This window comes from Parasteatoda tepidariorum, chromosome 6 (genome assembly GCF_982258835.1).
Source record: "Parasteatoda tepidariorum strain Cologne lab strain chromosome 6, Ptep-v5.0, whole genome shotgun sequence".
Taxonomy (NCBI): domain Eukaryota; kingdom Metazoa; phylum Arthropoda; class Arachnida; order Araneae; family Theridiidae; genus Parasteatoda; species Parasteatoda tepidariorum.
In genome coordinates, this window is record NC_141760.1 from 85,222,810 (window position 1) to 85,244,007 (window position 21,198).

Here is a 21,198-nt window from a genome sequence, read left to right on the forward strand (position 1 = left end):
ACATATATTATTGTCGTACAAACGAATTTTAATATCAACATTCCACCATGAAATATATAAGTACAATAATTATTATACGCGTGTGTATAATTAAAGTCACCACGTCATCGGAAACATAGTGTCCACTCTCTTGGAAACATCATTGTCTACGTTCAGTTACCGGGTGGTTGACCACTCTGATCAGCCTGCGTAGGGACCGAGGCTTTGCGGAGTATCGGTCCTCGTTTAACTGTTCTACTGTAAAACCTCGACTTCGCGAGCAGGTCATCGGTCTACCGAAGCGGGGAGCCATCTCCTATGCAGAGGATTAAAATTGGGATGGCATGTCTTCGGATCATCGTCAGAAATGTTTCCCAGTTCGCCACCAATAGCCCATTGTGCAACTGTAGTGCGACGTTATTAAAGAACTTACTTACGCTTCTGTTGGAGAGATAAAACTTTGCTCCATACCTTAATAGAAATATAATAAGATGTCTACAATAAATCAGTAGACCAATTAGATGTCCCTTTTCATGAGCCGCATAGGGCAATTTGGTAAAGCCGTATCCCGCCAATGCCTGGAAACCATTATGACATATGCCATTATAGAATGAAGAACTGAAAAAGATTCAACAACTGAAGAGATTCGAAATTCAAGGAGAATGGTGATTGAGAGATACGCTGAAAGGAAGGAGATTAGAGAAGGTTTCAAATGAAATTGTATTGAAAATAAGAATAATGCGTCATGTTGCTACAATTGATAAAAAGAAGAACTCATGCTGAAGATTAACTCGCTATAAATTGTATTGAATTTGAGTTTGATAGATTTAAGAGCACATGGAGCAAATTTTATAATGAAAAAAGTCTTCAGTTAATCTTTTTTGATCTATCTGTGCCGTAATTTCCTCGCCTCATGAAAATTTGTAATGTGTACGAGTTTTTTTTTATTATTATTATTGCAGATTTCTTTTCCCATGCTGCATATGACATACAACGTAGAGCCATTACATTATGACCACCCTCCATCTATAACAATGGGCTCGCCCAGGTTTTCATGTTTTCTCGCCTTGGAACAATATTTTCATGGGGCACATTAGGACCCATAATCCTCATAGAACAATCCCTGACGTCTGTAAGCTACTTGAACATAGTTGCAGACCGGGTTCACCCATTCATGGCAACAGTTTTTCCTGCGGTGGATGGTGTTTACCAACAGGATAGTTCACCATGTCATAAGGGTCGAATCGTCATGGATTGGCTCGAGGAACATTCCAGGGACTTTCAAGTCATGTCTTGGCCCCCAAATTCACCTGACCTTAACCCAATAGAGCATTTGTGCTCCTACTTGGAAAACCAAATTCGTGCTGCCACGCTACCCCCTCACATTGTGAGGGAATTGCAGGACCAGTTGGTGAGCGCTTGGTACCAGATACCTCAGACTACCTATCAGCACCTTGTGGAATCAATGTCACGGCGGGTGCTAGCAGTTTTAAGGGCTAAAGGTGGTCCTACATGTTGCTAGCAGGGTGGTCATAATGTAATGGCTCTTCGGTGTATATGCCCTGTTTCATTACATTCATGATCTAGAATTGGCTCCATGATGGTTTAAGCAAAAGAAAAATTTATTTATAACTTTATATCTAAGTATAAGATAATATCTGGAAACTAAAAATTAAATTTTTTTTTCTGTAATAAATGTGGCCGAAATACGTAATACGGCAAAAAATTTTGTAACATTTTTATAATTTGTACGACACATAATTTTAAAATTAGAAGAATTCAGCATAAAAAGGAGATATGAACTCACTTCAAGAGATATCTCATCATCTCTCAAATCATCTATGGTTAAGAGTTAGGACTAAAGTAATGGGGTACACAGAGTTCATCCAAAGAGATCTATAAACTGCACCATTTCTTGTGCCAATTTCTTAGACAGTACGTCCCTATTTACTGCATTGGCTTTAGGGTTAATTTCCTTTCGCTTTTGGGACTGTGGTGATTATTTACGCCATTCTATCTGAATGCCTCGAATTCCGATTTAGAAGATTATTAAGCGTTTAGGCTGTCTACGTGATATCATTAGTTTTTATCATGAAATAAGATCCTACAATACCTTTAGTTAACATAAATCTGGTAATTTACCTTAAAAAATCTATTTTCAGAAACTTTTTACCTTAAACAATGATATTATTGATCTTTTTTAACGTGTTTTTTATGAAATGTGAGTCCTACATTTACGGACTTGGTATTTCTTATAATATGTATTTGCAATAGAAGTGGCAAATTTTTGTTAAGTAATATTTTTTTTTTTAGAGTATCATCTCCCTTCAACAAAGACTCATTACAGTGAATTTCTACCTATAACGAAATTTTTAATAGAAATGTTAAATACCAATTAAATATTCTTACAACGATACATTCATATACATTTTCAGTTTTCGCAATTGTGGGCATTTTTTAGTTTGTATATTAAATTTTCATTTTTAGAGAAAAAAACATGATATAGATTTTCTGTGCAACTAATTTGCTTTTAAATATGTCTTTTCCAGAACCGATTCCTTTCATTGAAAACGCATAACAATAGAATTAATTCCATGGGAATGATTTATGTTTCATTTCAAACAATCCATTATGAAGAGTATTATATTATTTTTAACTATTTTTTAAAAATAAATACTTTCGTTGGCTTAGCGTGAGGGAAACAAGCTTTTTGTTTTTAGAAAACTATTCGTTTATTTAATTTAATTATTCGTTTATACTATTGTATACATGCATAGTTACTTTTCGTATGTATTTTATAACTGTCGTTCAACAGTCGACCCAATTCTGGGTTTACGACAACCAATGTTCAACTTAGTAGAAATTTAGTAGTAGTTAAGAGAAATTCGTCTTCGTGGAGGATTTTTTTTATTCAACTCACCTGAATTTTAATTACATGGAGAGGAAAACCACGAAAATATCCCACGATTTTACTGTCGGCAAGGAGACTCTAGCCCATGATCCATCTAGCACTGAGGATATTTTATGTTAGTACGGTTGTCTGGAATTTAAACCCGGTTCACCTCATTGGGAGGCAAGCGCTCTATCCCCTGAGCCACCAAGGCTCTTTTTTATGTATATTTATACATAAATGTATGTAAAATACTTCAAATATGCGAACGAAAATATGCCATATTTCTTTGATTGTCATCAGTATGAAATAGAGAAAAAAAGTTAAAATTTTATTCCCTTTATAATATTTGTGTGCCTCTAATTTAGATTAACGAAAATAAGAGCTTAAAAGTTGTTTCTATATTATAACGTAATTTTAAGATATTACCTTATTACACTACATTTTTAGATAAATCTATTTGAATCTGCGTCTAAATTTACTAACATGTTGAAATGTGAATTCTTCTTTGATGTGTGATAAATTAATATGCTATAATAAATTACCGTTAAATATATTCGTACAATTATTTAGAACTTTACAATCAGCTTCATGTACAATGTGATGAGGCATGCACAAATTTCATTTATATATCAGCCTGTTTGTTAAGCAAAAGTATTAAATGGCGGCTGTGAACGCCTCGATTTTTTTGTAATTATACACGTTTAATTTAAAATTTTATTTTATGAAATGATTACTGAGAAAAATTATTTATGTTCACTAACCCTTTGCTTACGGTGTACCATTCGTATCATTACATGTGGTCCACATGTTGTACCAGCCGTAAGCTAAAGGTTAATAGATCTTAATTAAATCATAAGGGAAATAGAATCATACGGGATCATTCTTAGTATTTAACAATCAAATTCGACTAAAAATAAACGTCATTTTATTTAAAGAAATGAATTTTAGATGTGAGAAGGGGGGCATAAGCGTATACAAATAGAACTCTTTATGGTATACCATTTTAAGTGGCCAATTTCACGTTTGTTGGAAAACTGTTTTATGCCAACTGTGTAAAATAATTCTGGAAAAAAATTACTATAAAATAATTTATTTCGAAGCAAACAATTATTTTTGCACGCAATTATTGGGGGTTAGCGAGCAATAGCGAGCAAAAGCGGAGCCCTCAATCGTTTTGTAAAATTTATAAGTTTAATCGGGGTTAGTATAGTAAATAAAAAAAACTTCTTTTAATTCTTAAAACTAAATCACATGTTAAAAAAGAGATAGAGAGACAAAGATTTTTGCTTTTAACGAAATAAACTTGATTTACAGGATTGAGTTCAAAAAAAAAAAAAAAAAACATTTCTTCTAAATCTTCTTGAAGCGGAAGGCTTGAGACTTGCTTCAGCAGGGAAACTATAATCTTAGTTGATAAGTTTCTTCAAGAGATAAAAAGTATTACGCATTTTATTTCTTCTAAATGGTCAATCTATCCTTACTTCAACCCTTTCTATCCCATTTCGTAAGGTTACAGATAAATTTCAAGCATTTCCTCTTATGAAACTTCTAACCTTGCCCTTCTTTTGTTTGGTTGAGAATACAATAAAAGTCCAATCTTTTTTTACCCTAACTCTTTCTTGGGACCGTTATCATTTAGCAGAACTCAACTATGGTACTTCTAATCGCAAATGGGTGATGCAGTTTTTCTCTCCAACCTCCAAGCCTCAGATAACAGCAAAAAATAAAAAAAGGAACAGAAAAGGAATTCTTTTTCTTTTCAAAGAAATGCCAACAATAGAGTAAGATACTTCAATGGATCTCAGACGATAATATTCTTCTACTCCTTGTTTTTCTAGTACTGTTACAGAGTTAGAATAATATGTGAATAGCGAAATATTTGAAGATACATTTTTTATTTTTTATTTCAGACATTTTATTTAATTCTGATTCGTCTTACTTGGATAACGTATTGTTAAATATCAGATTAAAAATTTAAGTTATGTTAAAATGATGTGTGTTATAATAAACAGGGTGCGTGGCGTTTTTAAAAAGTGCTTAATGGTGCTTATTTTCGAATTTCGTTTTTTAAAAGCCCTTAAAGGGGCTTTTTTCATTGGGTGATTTTAAAAAGTGAACCAACTTAAAATAAAACATTCTAAAACTACTAAATCAACCTATTCATTCTTATTTATAAAGTTCTGAATTATATAATATACAAATACTTTATTCATTTCCTTCGAATCAAAATACAATTGAAGATATTTCAATAGTTTTCTTACATATACTAAACACACATTTTAAGTATTAAAAAATTTTGTCACTTTAATTATTTACACATCTACTTTGAAATTGAACTTAAAAGAAGTATCACTATCTTACATTAATGTTTCATCAAAGCATTAATAAAACATTTAAGCAGCTACACTTTTTAATTTAATTAAGTGGCAAAATATAGTTTTTATGTCAAACAATTGTATCGTATCTCTATAGAGGAAAATTATCGATGAAATGGGAAAAAAAAGTATTGATGTTTGAGAAGCCATTATAGAAATATTAATTCAATGTTTGAGTTCTTTATACCTAAGGAATTAATGTTTATTAATGCAAATATTTGCATTGTTTCTTTCTCTTGCGTATTTTTAACAGAATAATGTAATATTTTTTTTCCTTTTTTACTTAATTAAAGTACATTTTATCCATATTAAGCATTTCAAAATAATGGGAATATTTGTATTAAAAATTAAATTTATAATAACCGCCAATAAGTAAAAGAAAATTTAAAATATTTTTCTTATTTATGTATTTTTAGTTATGGTATTATGTTTTTATTTTCTTTAACCATTGGAAGTGTGTGTAGTTTTTAAAATTCTAGTTTATGTATTAAATTAAACAAAGTATTAGAGTAATAACTATATCGGGGAACCTTAACAAAATTCTTATATTTTTCAATTAGTTTATATGACTGTGAAAGTTAAAGAACTTGGTTCATTTACAATTTAACGTATGGTACTTAGATTTATATCACAACTCCAAAGAAATGTAATTTAGTAAATCATAAAGTTAGTAATCATTTCGTTTCTCTTCATAACTGGGAAAAGTAGTTTATAAACAATGTTAGAACAAAATTATGAGATAAAAGCACAGAGAAAATATATGAAATTTTCTACTATAATGCAAGAGTATGAAAAATATGACGCATTTTCTTTCAAGGCGCAAAAAATGACAACATTTTTGGACTAAATATGCCCCCCGTTGTGGTAATAAGCTTAATAACATAGTTGAGTTTATAGTTTTATTTTATTAGTTTTATTTTATTAGTGCAATTTTAATTTATAAAAATTCTTTTTAATCAATTTGATTATTTATTTTAGATAAACTTATTTGAATTCCGTAAAATATTTAAAGGTATCCTTTATATAGAATAGTTGCCGAAGACAAAGTATGCACACTTTTTCTTGGCACTTTAAGTAAACTATGACTTAATTTAATAATTTTAACTTCTTTATATTGTTCTTGCTTTTAAATTTATTTCCATATTGATTATAATTAGTTATATGCTGGACATGAATCATTAATCCTTTTATAACTAATAAAGAAATAAATATGTTTAAGTTTTATTTCTTCTTCCTTTTTGATGAATTATCAGTACAGATTTTTATTCTCAATATTTATGGTAGAATTCATCACAGCCCAGAATTGTAGAAAAATATTGCACACTATTATTATAAATTGTGAATAATCTTCAATTCCACAACATGAAAGAACAGTTTCCTTTAAGTGTTGCTTCAACAAGAACGCCCCTCAATAGCGCCCCTTCTATATCGTCTTTCAGTATTATTCATTCATATATAAAAATCTGCTAATACATATTTGAATTCACTGAATGACATATATGGCAACGTTACTTTAAAAAAGTAACGAGTAAAAGTACAAGTATTTTTAAAAAAAGTAACGAGTAAAAAGTAAAAAGTTCTTAGTTTAAAAAGTAACGAGTAAAAAGTACAAGTAAAAGTACAAGTACTAAACAAAAAAAGTAACGATTTAAAAGTACATTTCCAGGAAATCGAAAATTCAAAGTCACCTAAAATTTTATTGAATAATATTCTTATGTTCTTTAATGTTTTTGCAAAATTGCTGTTATTTATTTAATTAATTTTAATTTTGAAAGTTATGGATATTAATTTATTTTTAAATTCGGAAGAATATTATAATATAATTTTATAATATAATAGTATAATATAATTTTAAAATTAAATATAATTTTATTATCAAACTTTTTATGGATTTGCACGAAAAAGAAATTTTATCTATTGATTTTAATTTTTAGCTTATTATTTTTATTTATTTAAATTACCATTGATTTAAAATTGTTTTACTCTTTAGAAACGCGTTTTAAAAGCACAAACATAAACAAAGCAAACACGGGGTTACAGATAGCTTTGTGATCTTTGAGCTAGTAAAAAATAATTGAATGTGCAGTATAAGTTGAAACAGAAGGTATTTGAACACGAAGTTAGCTGTAAATGCATATATATTGAACATTAATTTTATAAATTAAAAAACATAAGCATTTTTTTTAAATTTAATTTTTCTTCTTCTTTTTTTCTTAGATAGTTTACCGAGTTTTAGAAAAAAGTAACGATTTCATTCGATATTTCCGTTACAAATACTTGTACTTTTTCCTTAAAAAAAGTAACGAATGTACAAGTAAAAGTACTAAAGTTAAAAAGTAATGAAGTACAAGTAAAAATACGTACTTTTTACTTGTACCGGTGGTACAAGTAACGAAGGTAAAAGTACTGCCATATATGCTGAATGATCAGTACTTTTGGTTGTTGATAACAAAAACTATCATTACGCATAAAAAGGAATGTTAATAAAGTAGTAAAATCAAACGAAACGGCATATGGATTATGAAATAAAAATAAAACATAATAGAAATACTAACAATTCTAGCAATAACAAAACCTTCTCCTCTAATTATTCGCTTAAACATAAGTATTTCCAAATTATCAAACCCATTTGGCAACGAAATATTTCTCCGGCTTTACTAAATCAAATAAACTTCCAGCCATAAAATTATCACCTAAAGGTTTTTCCATGCATAATGAACATCTATGCATGCAGTTATCTTTCATAGTGTTTTCTATAAGTTCTATACACGAAAGAGTCTTCCATAAACTGTTTTGTTTTAAACTGTCATTAATCAAATATTTTTTCATGAGTTGTTTAGATAACATAAACTTCCCTCCATGAAATATTGGTTGTTTTTTTACAATATGAACTTCCACGCATGAAAGGTTCTTTCATAAGTTTTTCCCCAGAAAATGAATTTTCATTCATGAAATTATCTTAACTAGATTGTTATGTTGTATATAAATTATAAACTTCCATTCCTGAATAGCTGTTTCATAGGCTCTATGGAATGAAATTATTATAAAAAAATAATAGATTTTCTATAGGAAATAAATATTTTCGATACGCAATTTATTTATATGATACATATACTCTTTATTTTGCTCATTTCAAATGGTAACAAAAATCCGCATTTCCCTTAGTCTGCAAATCATTTGCTAAGTAGTTTCCGTGCATTGCGTAAGACACAGACCATCTTTGAATCAAAGTTAATAAAGTATAATAATATTTTTAGTGATTTTTCAAAACAAAAAGAACTTGAACGATAAGAAGTTTAAAAAAAAAACAACATTTATCTCACGGTTATTCACCAATACATAGATTTCAAATTATTAATCCAGTAGCTGGCGATACAAGTTAGCAAATGGGCAGTTCAGTTTTTTACAATAAAACTGAATTATTGATTAAATAACTCTCATTGGTTGCTTCAAGCTTTCCTGTGATATCATAAATAAATATATAAATAAAAAAAAATTTTATTAACTGAGAAACAACCTTACGTAATTAAATAAATCCCAAGAAACTGAACTGGTAAGATATTACATGATTAGAAGCTTCACTCGCTTCAAAAATATACAAATTGCTAATAACATTCCTCACTATCTCTTCAGAGAACGTAGAAATGCATTTTACCATAATTTGCCCATCTCGGCCTGTATGGTTTTTCTTGCTCTGTTTTTCTCTCTCAGCTACTGTGGTTTGGTCCCGCAGTGGACTGATCATTAAGACACGGTTCCCTTCAGATCACCGAAGTCAAGCATCACTGTCTGCGGTCAGTGTGCGGGTGGGTGACCACTTGGATCAGTCTGCGTAGGGACTGAGGGTGTGCGGTATTGGTCCTCGTTAAACTGTTCTACCGTAAAGTGCTCGACTTCGCGTGCAGGTCGTCGGGCTACCAAAGCAGGGGAGCCATCCCCTCTGCAGAGGATGAAAATTGTGATATCATGTCTTTGGATCATCCTCAGGGATGCTTCCCAGACCGTCGGCAATAGCCCATTGTACAGCTCTAATGCGACGTAAATGAATTACTACCACTACTACTACTGTGGTTTTTCTAGTTTTGTTTCTAACCTTTATGTTTCCTTTTTTCGTTGGTAACTTTGAATTTTATATTTCAAATCATTTTTGTTTCTTCTCATTCACGTCTGGCAAATCTTGAAAATGAGCGCCTGTTTTTGAGCACTTTTCAAATATCTCGACTGCCATTTCCCCTTTTTATATTTTGAAGCGAATGAAGTTTTCAATCATGAAATTACTTAACCTTATGTTTAAAAATGAAACATTATGTAGAAAATATTTAGTAGTAAGAATAAGGTTTCTATATTTATGCCGATCTTATACTTTAATAAAAAGCGGAACAAAAAAAAAAAACAGTTTTCTACTAATTTGATTAGTATTATGTTTATAGATAAATATATAATTTGAGGAATCATCATATGTACTAATTCATACACATGATTAGAACCTATAAGATGATTCGAGAGTATATATTATGCAATTGTGGATATATTAAATTGTTAATGTATATTGTGTAATGCTTGCTGATTGATTATGTCAAGCCGATATTAAGATTGACTATGTGAAGCAAATGGATACAAATAAGTTCATGGCTCATAATTAGAAATTTCTACTTATAGATGATAAGGATTTATTAATTTTGCAATTAATGATTGAATCTTTCATAACTCAGAATCCCATTGCGCATTTACACTGGATTTAAAAATGCTAAATAATAAGCTGACCAACGTACTCTTGAAGCGAAAAAACTTTTATTTCAATTTCAAAATGGATATTTGGAAAAAAACTTCCGGCTATACTTTTCTTATTTAATATTCTGAGAACAGAAATCTCTCACAGAGATTCTTTAACACAATTTTTTTCCTTAAATAATTGGAAAAGTAAAACTGTTTACTTTTACTTTTCTTATTTAATATTTACTTTTCTTATTAACGTTTTTCTTTTTTACTTTTCTTATTAACGTTTTTCTTGTTTACTTTTCTTATTTAATATTCTGAGAACAGAAATCCCTCACAGAGATTCTTTAACAGAAATTTTTTCCTTAAATAATTGGAAAAGTGAAACAGTGAATTTTCTGATATCCACTCAGAAATTTTACTACCAGTTTTTCAGTTTTAGGAGGAAGCTGGCCAGCTTATAAATAATAATAATAAGATCAACAAGGGATATATAATACTTTGTGCTACGATAGACTACAGCATAAAACAAAGTTAATAAAACACAAATAAAAGTACATAAATGAACATACTATAGTTTCAGTTCTGTAAGCAAAAACTCTCAGTGCGTTCTTGTTTATAGAACTGAAACTATAGTATGTCCAATTATATACTGTCATATGCACTTTATTCACAAATTTTTTTATTTAATAATAATAAGTACTACGTAAATCATGGCTCAGCTTAAGAGATCAAGTATCACAAAATGTAGTGAATTTAACTTTTTTTTTCTTCAGGGCACCTATATCTCATGAGAAGAGTCGAGGTTCGCCCTCCCTGCCAGATCTTTCACTTCACATTGTTGACATGAAAGGAGAAGAAAGGGAAGCTGTCTCGCTGGGAGAGCTTCTGAGGGTTCAAGTCAGAATGTCAGATGAAGGTAAACTTCTGTTTGAATGCCGTGAAGTATGAGTTTTTGTTTAAAATGCATGAACTAAGAGTTTTTTTTTTTTTTGAAATTTATAAAATAAAAGTTGAAGATTTGATTTATGATATATTAATTATATCATAAATTATATCATATTATATCATAAATTAAATCATATATCATAATATATCAAAATCGTATATCATAAATTATATCATAAATTAAATCATGTATCATTTATATCATATTATATCATAAATTAAATCCTATATCATAATATATCAAAATCATATATCATGAATTATTTCATATATCATATTTTTTTTAAATTTATGGTATATTAAAATTCATAAAAATGTACCATCAAAGTTTTATCGAGAGGAAATTTGATTATCTCTGTAGTAATAATAGAAAGTATCAAACCCGAATACACAAGTTTCGAAATACTGATTGCCTTTTTGGTATCATAAGCATGTTTAACCATGTGCTAAAAAACAGAGTCTCGATTTTATTCATTTTTCTTGAAAAATAATTGAACAATTAATTGTCTTCTATTCGCACTTATGTACAAGAAATTTAAGCATTGCATCAATTTTATTTTAAAAGTCTTATGAAAGGACAGATTGGAAGAAAAATATGATTTTTATATTTGTACCACTTTTTCTATAGTAATTAATAAAACCACGTACTTATGTTATATGTTTTTTGTTATATGTTCTATCACATACTATATATGCTTTAAAGGAAAAATAATTTTTAATTACATCTTGTTAGTATTAAGTTTCTTCTAAAAACTCGTTTATATTAATTAAATGAGTGACTTAATACTGTTGCAATACATATTAATTCTAGTGTCTAAAGAATTGGCGTAAATATTTTTGTCATGAATAAATAAACATAATATATTTTCTATAATTTAAAAACTAAATTATTATTTCCATTAACCATTTCCTCAATTAAAATAAATCTTAATTATAATTGATAATCTTTTTATTCCACAGCCCTGACGTGCTAACAAAATTAATTGATTTTTAGCGATCCTTTTAATCTTTGCTTTCGTTTTTATATTATAGAGTTCAATGCTGCTTCATGGTTGCTAAAATGTTTTCTTTTTTTTAATTAATAGATATTATTTATCATATATTTCAATACGTTAGGCTAAGAAAAGAAGCCTTGACAATAATTCTAATAACCAATTCATGGAATACTTGATTTCGTTTGAAAAAACTATTCTACCTCTTCATATCATTAGCATTTTTCATTTCTTAAAAGTCAGATGTATCATGTAGAGTATTAAAATAAATATATAATTTTTATTCTAATGGAGCTCCAAACTAGCAAAAATATTTTTTTTGTTATTTATTCAATATGATTCGTCATTATAATAGTTAGCGTTTTTTTAATATTTATTTTTTTATCTTCATCATTGTGAGAATTTAATATAGACAGTTGGATAATGATTATTTTCTTCAATGATTTTCAAATCTTTTCAATAATTTTCTACCCTAGAAAATTATTGAAAAGATTATAGACGGCTTCCCTATCATCATCAATTATTCAGCATATTCAAGATAAATATCCTAATTCTTCCTTCTTCATAGACTAATAATTCTAATCTCAATTTTAAAACTTAAATCTAGCAATGATACAGTCAGTAGGTTGCATAAAAATAGAACACATTTCCAGCTCAAATTAAACTCATTTTTAATAAACTGTAATACAAAATTTTTTATTAAAATAATTTATTTATGGTTTGTATTGCAAAATTACACAACATATTTTATTTAAAATCAATTTTAGACTCATTGTAATTTAATCACTATTTTTGCATCACACTGTATTGCATTATTTTCCATAAATGTTCTGAACAATGATATTCGAAAATTAGTAATTGTTCTCTGAGCACCATTTCTAAAAACAGAGATTCTGGAATTACCTTAATTACTACTTTTACTTTTGCGTCACACTGCATACCCTCCAACTTATGAGGATTTTGAAAATAATTCTTTCTAGTGGTAGCGAACCAAAGTAGAAATTTTTAAAGCAAATGGATCTCTCATAAAACTTTTATCAGAACTTAAGAATCTAGCCATATGGCCTGCACTTTTATAAGTAATAGTGAACAAGTTACGCTAAAATTAATTTTTTTAAAATATTAAGACATTAATTTTGCTACCGTCTGAAAAGAAGATTTCTGAAACTACGGAAATTCCGTAGCAGTTGGAGGGTATGACACTGTATTGCAATATTTTTCATAAATGTTATAATTAATGCAATTCGGAAATTAGTAATTATTTTCAGAGCACCATTTTTAAAAACACAAGTCTAAATCATAAAAAATATTGAAGGTAGAAGGTACATAAAAAAGATCATTGAAGTTACTCTGTCATTGAAGTTTTAATAACTAAGTATCTAGAAATATTATAAGTGACATTCTTTACAATTTGAAATGTAATAATTATTTTCAATACATTATTTTCAAAAAACAAAAGTTCTCAGATACAAAAACATTTAAAATATTGGAGACACGTTTACATACATAAAATGAAGCGCGGAGTTATCTTCTTGAACTTATAAGTTATGCAATATATTAGCAATATATAAGAATTATTAATAGATAGAAGAGAAGGAATCATTAATAGAATACTAAAAATAAATATTATAGAAATAAGAAAAATTTAATTTAATAGCTTAATCTCGGTCTTTGATTAAATCAAGACCAAATTGTTCCAATGCATTTCTTTTACTAATACTGTTCTGATTATTTCCACACTAACTATTTATTAACTTATCCCAGACATCCTTATATGGCATTTTTAATGAGACTCATTAACCGAAGTAGACAGTTTTATAAAAATATACTTTTCCAAGAGAGCCGCATGCTATTTAACAAAAGTTATCTAAACCTCATCTAACTACCTCCAAGGGCAACTCCCTAGCTCCAATTCAAAATGCAACACTCTCCTTATAGTAGTAAAACGGATTTGGGGGCACTTTTAAAAGTGAGTCATAGTTAAACTCTCAAAAATCACGAAAGGGTGATTAAGATAATTACCCCAGTGGTGACATTACATGTGTCATTACGTGGGAACGTGGTGCCACGTAAGATAATTTCACCTTGTGTCCCTTCATGCCTGTTTGATCGGTTTACCAAAGAGCGCCATTCCGTTGAACAAGATTAACGACTTAAACATGAAGTCGGTTAATTGCGTCTGATTATAATCCCTAAAACGCCTAGGCCTCAAATAAATTATCTTTATTTCCCTTTGCGCCATTCCCATCCAACAATATGTGATCCCAGGACAGGGAAGGATAGTTGTTAGGCTTTTGGATGATACAAAGTTGATGGCCTCCATGGAAGGTCTCGTCTTGTTTTAAGGGCTATGGATCGGAGTTTAAGACTATACACCCAATAGATTTTGATCACGGTTATCGGTTTTGATGAGTAAGAGTGTGGTTTAAGGCTTGCATGGATACATTAAAACTGGATGATAAATTTCGAAGTTTTGAAGCAGCGCGCGTTTGCTTCAGTTGAAACTGAAGAGGAAATTTAAACTATCTGCTTCCAGAATGCGTTACTAGATTATATGCTTCAGTCTGGTACATAATTGCTTGTAATAATTTTCGGGATGGAATTTTAATCTTCAATAAAGTTTGTATTTAATAAAACCGATAAACGGATCATAAATTCGAAACCTTCATATTTAAATTTCTTAAACATGGAAATGCGAGTATTCCAAGCTAGAACTTAGGATTATTCTAAGCTGTAGATGCTCTAAAAGTAAAATGTAAACATGATCAATAAAATAATTGGTCTAGCAATTTTTATTACGTCAAATGCTTTTTTTGGAATTCTATCTTGACATGATTGCTTCTAAAAATTTACACAGATCTTTAATTGACAATTCGAGTGTAATTATTTTTTGAAATGGGAGTTGCATTACTATTGTTGAAAATAGATAAAGTTGTTGAAAATAAAGTAAAAAATGATTAAGTTAATGCTTAAGATACATTGATAGATTAATTATTTACTATTATTTGCTGAAACTGATACATGGAAGTTTTTCTACGAAAGATCTCGTCTTGTTTTAAAAGTTAAGGATCAAAGTTTAAGACTATGTACCCTGCAGACTTTTAACGGTTATCGGTTTTAGTGAGTAAGAGTGTGTTAAGGCTTGCATAAGTACATTAACACTTGATGATTAAATTCGTAGTATTGAAAAAACGTGTTTGCATCAGTTGAAATCGAAGAGGCGGACCAATGCCGCCATATAAGCGGCATGACACTTTTACTGAATAAGTCCAATACCGTGCACACGATGATTAAAATCATTTCGTTTTTTTTATAGCATTTCTTACAGTTATATTTGTTCTTAATTTATTTGTAATTATTTATACAATTATAATTGCTATTCTAAGTAATCATTATAATTATACCTGGTGAAAATTATACATGAAATATTTCCGAACCTTTAAGGGTTAAACTGTCTGCCATAATATATTAGTAGCTTGAAGGCTTTAATCTGCTTGATAATTACTTGCAATATTTTATGCTACAGAACTTTAATCTTCAATAAACTTGCATTTAATGAAACCGATAAACAGGTTATAAACTCGAAAAATTTATATTTAAATTTATTATCTTAAACAGAAAAGTTTAATTGTTCGATCAAGCATTCAAACATTATTATAAGACTTCTCAGCAGTAAATGTTCTAAAAGTAAAAGGTAAATATAATAAATTAAATGTCTGATAATGCAACTTTTATGATGTAAAATATTTCTGGAGTTATATGTTGACATAGAAATTATTATTGTTTCAAACTTTATAATTGCTTTAATTGGCAATTAGAGTGTAATGAAATTTCTTGAATGGGAATTGTATACTGGTGTATTTTATGGGTCTTATATAATTATAATACCCATATAATACACCAATATAATACCCATATATATATATTATATAATTATAATTATAAATATATGGGTATTATAAAATTGTAGAAACTAAACTTAAAAATTTGAAACATTGATACTCTAATTATTACTGTGATTGTACGATACTGATACAATTTTTAATTTAAAATTGAAGTAATTGCTACCCAAAAATTAATATTTTTGTTTTAACATCGTGTTTATATAATATACCAATTATTTTTCCTTTTGTTTGATGTTCATTTTATTTGATGTATTCAATTTTTATAGTTGCCTTTTTTATAATAACTCAAAATAATTTATTTAATCTGATAGATACATATGGGATATTTGTAAGAAACTTGGTTGCTAAAGATGGCTCTGGCGGTAATAATTTGACACTTATTGACAATACAGGGTAAGTAAATCTTTAAGATGTTAATGAACTTAAAGCAATTATTCTTAGCATTGTATAACAAAAAAAAAGTTAATTAAGTGCCTTTTTTCTGAATCCTTCCTTAAACCTCCTAGGGTATCCGGAATCATTTTTTATTTGAAATATTCTGAAACTTTTTTATTTTGAAATTAAATTTCTTTTATTTACTTTCTTTGTAAAAATTTAACTTCAATGACCTTTTATTATTTATTTTTAACAAACCGATTCAAAAAATTTTCATGGATTTATTTTTAGTAAAACACCTGCATTAGAGCAACTATCAAAGGTTTTGCTTATTCCAGATTTTTATTAGATACTTAATGATTTTCCTCTTGATTGGTAAATGTCATTGGTAAACACTTATTATGATAACAATTTTATGAATTTTTGGTTCTTAAATCTGCATAATTACATTAATTTCGGAAAAATTAAGTTACTATATTATGGTAAAAAAAAGATTACTTTTATTCTAGAATTTAAACAGATGCAAAATCAGTTTTCTATTATTTTAAGGATGAGTTTTCATTGCTTTTACATTTGTGACAATGTTTGGCCTTACAGGAGATTTTTTCCGAATGTGATTCCGTTTACCACGAAAGTTTAAGTAGATTCTGCCTCACATACCAAAATTTTATTAAGTTTCTCTTGCGTTTAACATTTTTGTGCTTTTACACAACATTCTATCTGAAAAAGAAACTCTGTTTTATTTCTTCTCAAATTTGCTAGATACCGACTAATTTATCTAAGTATTCGTTAAACGGTTATTTCATTAGCATTCATATATAAATTTTCGGCTTTTACGCAAGATTCTGATCGCACAGTACTTGGAATCAATTTTTTTGCTTAAAAAACTTAACAGTAAAACTAGCTGGTGATTTTGGAGAAACGAGACTCCGCTCTCTCAAGATTTTGAGTAATAAACCATATGATATACCTACTTAAATTGGTTCTGTTTTGCTACGATAATATTTTTAAATCTTCAGCTTTCATTTGACAATTTGTTTTTGAACATAAATAAATGCGAATTTATGGCATTTAATTCATGACTTAACTAATAAAATGCTTCTAGAATAATTACATACCATCATAAAAACACTATTTTCGCATTCTATTTACTTTTTATTGGTTCTAACGGCGACACTAACAACAAAACCTGTCAGGAGACTTGAAAATTCTTATAGCCTTTTATTTTTATTTAATTACACATCCTTTTGCATTAAATTATTTTTTTTTCCTTCCGAAGTTCTACTCTGCAAGTGACAAAGTACAGGGGTTGTTTGACAGGTGGAAATTAGAAAGAAATGTCCGTTGCCTGGTAATCGACATCTTTGTTCCTTGTTTACTGCAGACTTTGAAGTCTGGAAGAAAGCAATAAATTTAATGAAGCACATCTTGTGGAGTGCCTATTCAATTGTCAGGCATAGTTGCTGGGCTATTTTGTGAAAGTTAATTATATCCTTGAATCTGAAGTGCGGAGGGAATCTGCCTTTCGATTTGTGGAAAAGTGACGCATCGCTTTTCCATGGCATCAAAGATGCCTTTAAAATTGAAAATCAAGAGCCATAAATAGAAAATTTAAATTAACTGGTGTGGGTTTCAATTATCGCTCTCTAATTACATTCTGAATAAATGGATAAGTTAATGGGATGTGTTTTTAATTTATTTTATTTCAAATAATTTAATGTGGGGTCTTTTTGAGTTAATATATGTGTTTGTTTGAAATGTAAGCAATGCCCATTGATATTTATTAAAAAAATATAAATCACCAAAAGTAAATAGTTTAATTGCTTTTTTTTTATGTTGGAGTGGAAATTTAAATGGATAGCATTATTTTTGTTCGAGCTGTTAGATTGTTGCGTATTTTATTACCAATTTTGAAATTTTATCATAAAATGCTTGAAGTTTTAAAAAAAAGTGTTTGTAGCCTAGATGCGCTGCAGCACTGCGTAATATTCACTTTGAAAAATTACTTTTAATTTGACCATAAACAGTAATTGATATTTAACAATGTTTCGTAATTGAAGTGTAACAATGTTTCGTAATCGACGTATAACAATGTTTCTTAATTAATGAGTAACAATAATTTTGCAATTGTTTAATTGCATGCTCATAAATCAAGTCAAATTTACCATTTATTTTTTCGAAAATAGTTTTTTTTGCAAAATGTTTTTTTTTAATTATCTAATTTAAAAAAAACAATTACAGAATAATCAAGCATTAAATTGTTTCTTAACTTAGAAGAACCATTTGATTTACAGAGTATTTGTTTATTTTTATGCATATTTTTTGACATTTTATAAGAGGAAAATCTCTATAGTTCTAAAGTATCAGAAACTAAGTGGCATCATTTAAAATAGGCTATTTGTTTTCTTCAAAATAATTAAAACTATTTAAAGAAAAAAATTACATATATGAAAGCAGACATGGTTGGCTTGTTTGGCTTACCTTATTTTAGTTTTGATTTTTTTATACTGCTAATAAAAAACAGAATGTATCTCAAATCGATCTATATAACTTATTACCATGATCATTACGACAAACTAACTCAAGTAAGCTTTACACCTGAATGTGAATTCTAAAATAATTGGTAGTTGTCGCATGTTATAATATAAAGTCATTGTAAATTCAAATGTTAATTTGTACTTCTCTATGGAGAATCGGACCTGGTAATTACAGGTAATATTATTAAAATTCTTTTCGCTAAAACTGCATAATCGGAGCTATATGCGTTTGTGCTTCCAAAAACCTAAAAACTTTCGGAAAATCATTTGAAGAATAAACCATATTGAACATTACGCTGAACTCATTTGTTATATGAAGAATATAGGCTTTCGGAACCATAGAATCTTTCTCTGTACCATATATTAGCTGCAAATTCTCTGAGTTTAACAATCATAAGCTGGATTCGAATCATACATATGAATCTGAGTTTAACAATCATAAGCTTGATTCGAATCATACATATGAATCTGAGGTTAACAATCATAAGCTTGATTTGAATCATGCATAAGAATCTAGCTTACATTTCCGAAATCAAATTTAAGATGTAAAACACTATTCATCTTTTATAAAACGGAGTGAATTAGATCGGAATCCTTGTTAAACTCAGAAAATTTGCAGCTAATATATGGTTCAGAGAAAGATTCTATGGTTCCGAGAGCCTATATTGTTCATATAACAATAATGAGTTCAGCGTAATATTCAAAATGGTTCATTCTCCAATTGATTTTCTGAAAATGCTTAGGCTTTTGGAAGCACAGGCGCATTTAGCTCCGGTTTTGTGGATTCGAATAATAAACTTGATTCATTCAGTCCGTTTTGAAAATGATGAACAGTATTGTACTTCTTAAACTTAATTTCGATTATATGAGCTTGATTCGAATCATTGATATGAATAACAATAATATTGGCATTTATTTACTAAGTCATTTGATCTAAATAAAAAAGTTAATTATTGTCCGAAATTAAATTACTCGTCTCACATATTTACTTAAATACCATTCTACTCCGAAATCTTGTTTACTATTTTAAAAACTAATATTAATTATAATTCAAAAAATAGCAGATTCAGCATAAACCAAGCAGTAGGTATGGCTTAGCGTTCTTTGGCTCTTGCGCCAAAAACTTAATATTAACATTTAATGTTCATTAGAAAACTGTCCTTTAACCACAATTACACCACATTACTGCAAATAACAAAAATATTTGTATTCAATTACTAAGTCTAAATATAATGAAAAAAAATTCTTATTGTTTGAAATTGCAATGATTGCCACCGGTATTTATTTAAATATCATCCAACACCTAAATCTTGTTCACTACCATGGAGACTTTGAGTAATTTCAAAAAAATACTAAACCAAACTCTAACAACCAAGTGTTAGTAGCAGTTAAGCCTTTTTTTTTCACCTGCCCCGAAAATTATCAATATTTAAATATAAGACCCATTAGAAATCTATCATTTAACCAACTAAACAATTACACCACTTTGCTTTAAATCTAGTTGATCATTTTCCCGAGTGAGGAAAGGTGTGGTTTTTGGGTTCTGCACCAAAATACTCAGTGCTATGATGGGGGTGGGGGGTAAGCTGGAGAAAGCAATATCCTCACCGAAAATTGATTAATTTCGGGTATTTAAAGATATTTGCTCCACCCTCCCTGGACAAGGTTCTTAAGTAATAATTCGCGACTCGCATTCTTTTCCCATGGACCCCTCGCTTGACAAATTAGGCCCCCATCGATTGAACGGAGAATTTTCTCCCATTCTTTTCGGTGGTGCGACACAGCTCCAGAAACTAATTATTTAGCTCCAGCTTGAACAAAGAGCGCCGAGTGAAAATAATAAGGAGTGAGTCAGTTCTTTAACACCCGGTGTTCTGTTATTGATGGATCGATCCGCTAGATGAGTTTTAGTACCTCTTCAAGAGAAAGTCATATCACCAACGGTGTTGAGATGAAAAATACTAAAATTTGTATTGGCACTTATAGGCTGTTCGGAAAATAATGAATAAAATATGTATATATCAATGTTAGGGAATTGGTTTAAAGAAGTAATGCATGTTACAAATACAGTATGAATTTTTATCGTCATTTGTAGAAAATTTGTATTGGCACTTATATGTTGTTTGAAAATGGATTTATAAAATTGATATATTTATTTATTTATTTTCAATGTTAGGAAACGGGTTAAGGTATGTTGTAAATGTTATTTAAATTTTTATCGTCATTTTCAGAAAACTAGTATTGGCACTTATTAGCAGTTCGGAAAATAATGAATAAAATATGTGTGTATCAATGTTAGGGAATTGGTTTGAGGAAGTAATGCATGTTACAAATCCTATATAAATTTTTATCGTCATTTTCAGAAAAGTTGTATTGGCACTTGTATGCGGTTCGAAAAAAGATTTATAAAATTGATATATTTATTTATTTATTTTCAATGTTAGGAAACGGGTTAAGGTATGTTGTAAATGTTATTTA

The 21,198-nt window shown here is 29.0% G+C and overlaps 1 protein-coding gene across 1 annotated transcript in view; it reads left to right on the forward strand.

Annotated features, from left to right (window-relative positions):
• Nucleotides 1–21,198, forward strand: part of LOC107443866 (uncharacterized) — a 243,719-nt gene that overhangs the window by 168,380 nt on the left and 54,141 nt on the right. Inside the window, exons 11-12 of the mRNA XM_016057873.4 lie at nucleotides 10,740–10,882; nucleotides 16,120–16,201. Of these exons, the coding sequence (XP_015913359.2) occupies nucleotides 10,740–10,882; nucleotides 16,120–16,201 (225 nt within the window). The remainder of the gene's footprint in view (nucleotides 1–10,739; nucleotides 10,883–16,119; nucleotides 16,202–21,198) is intronic.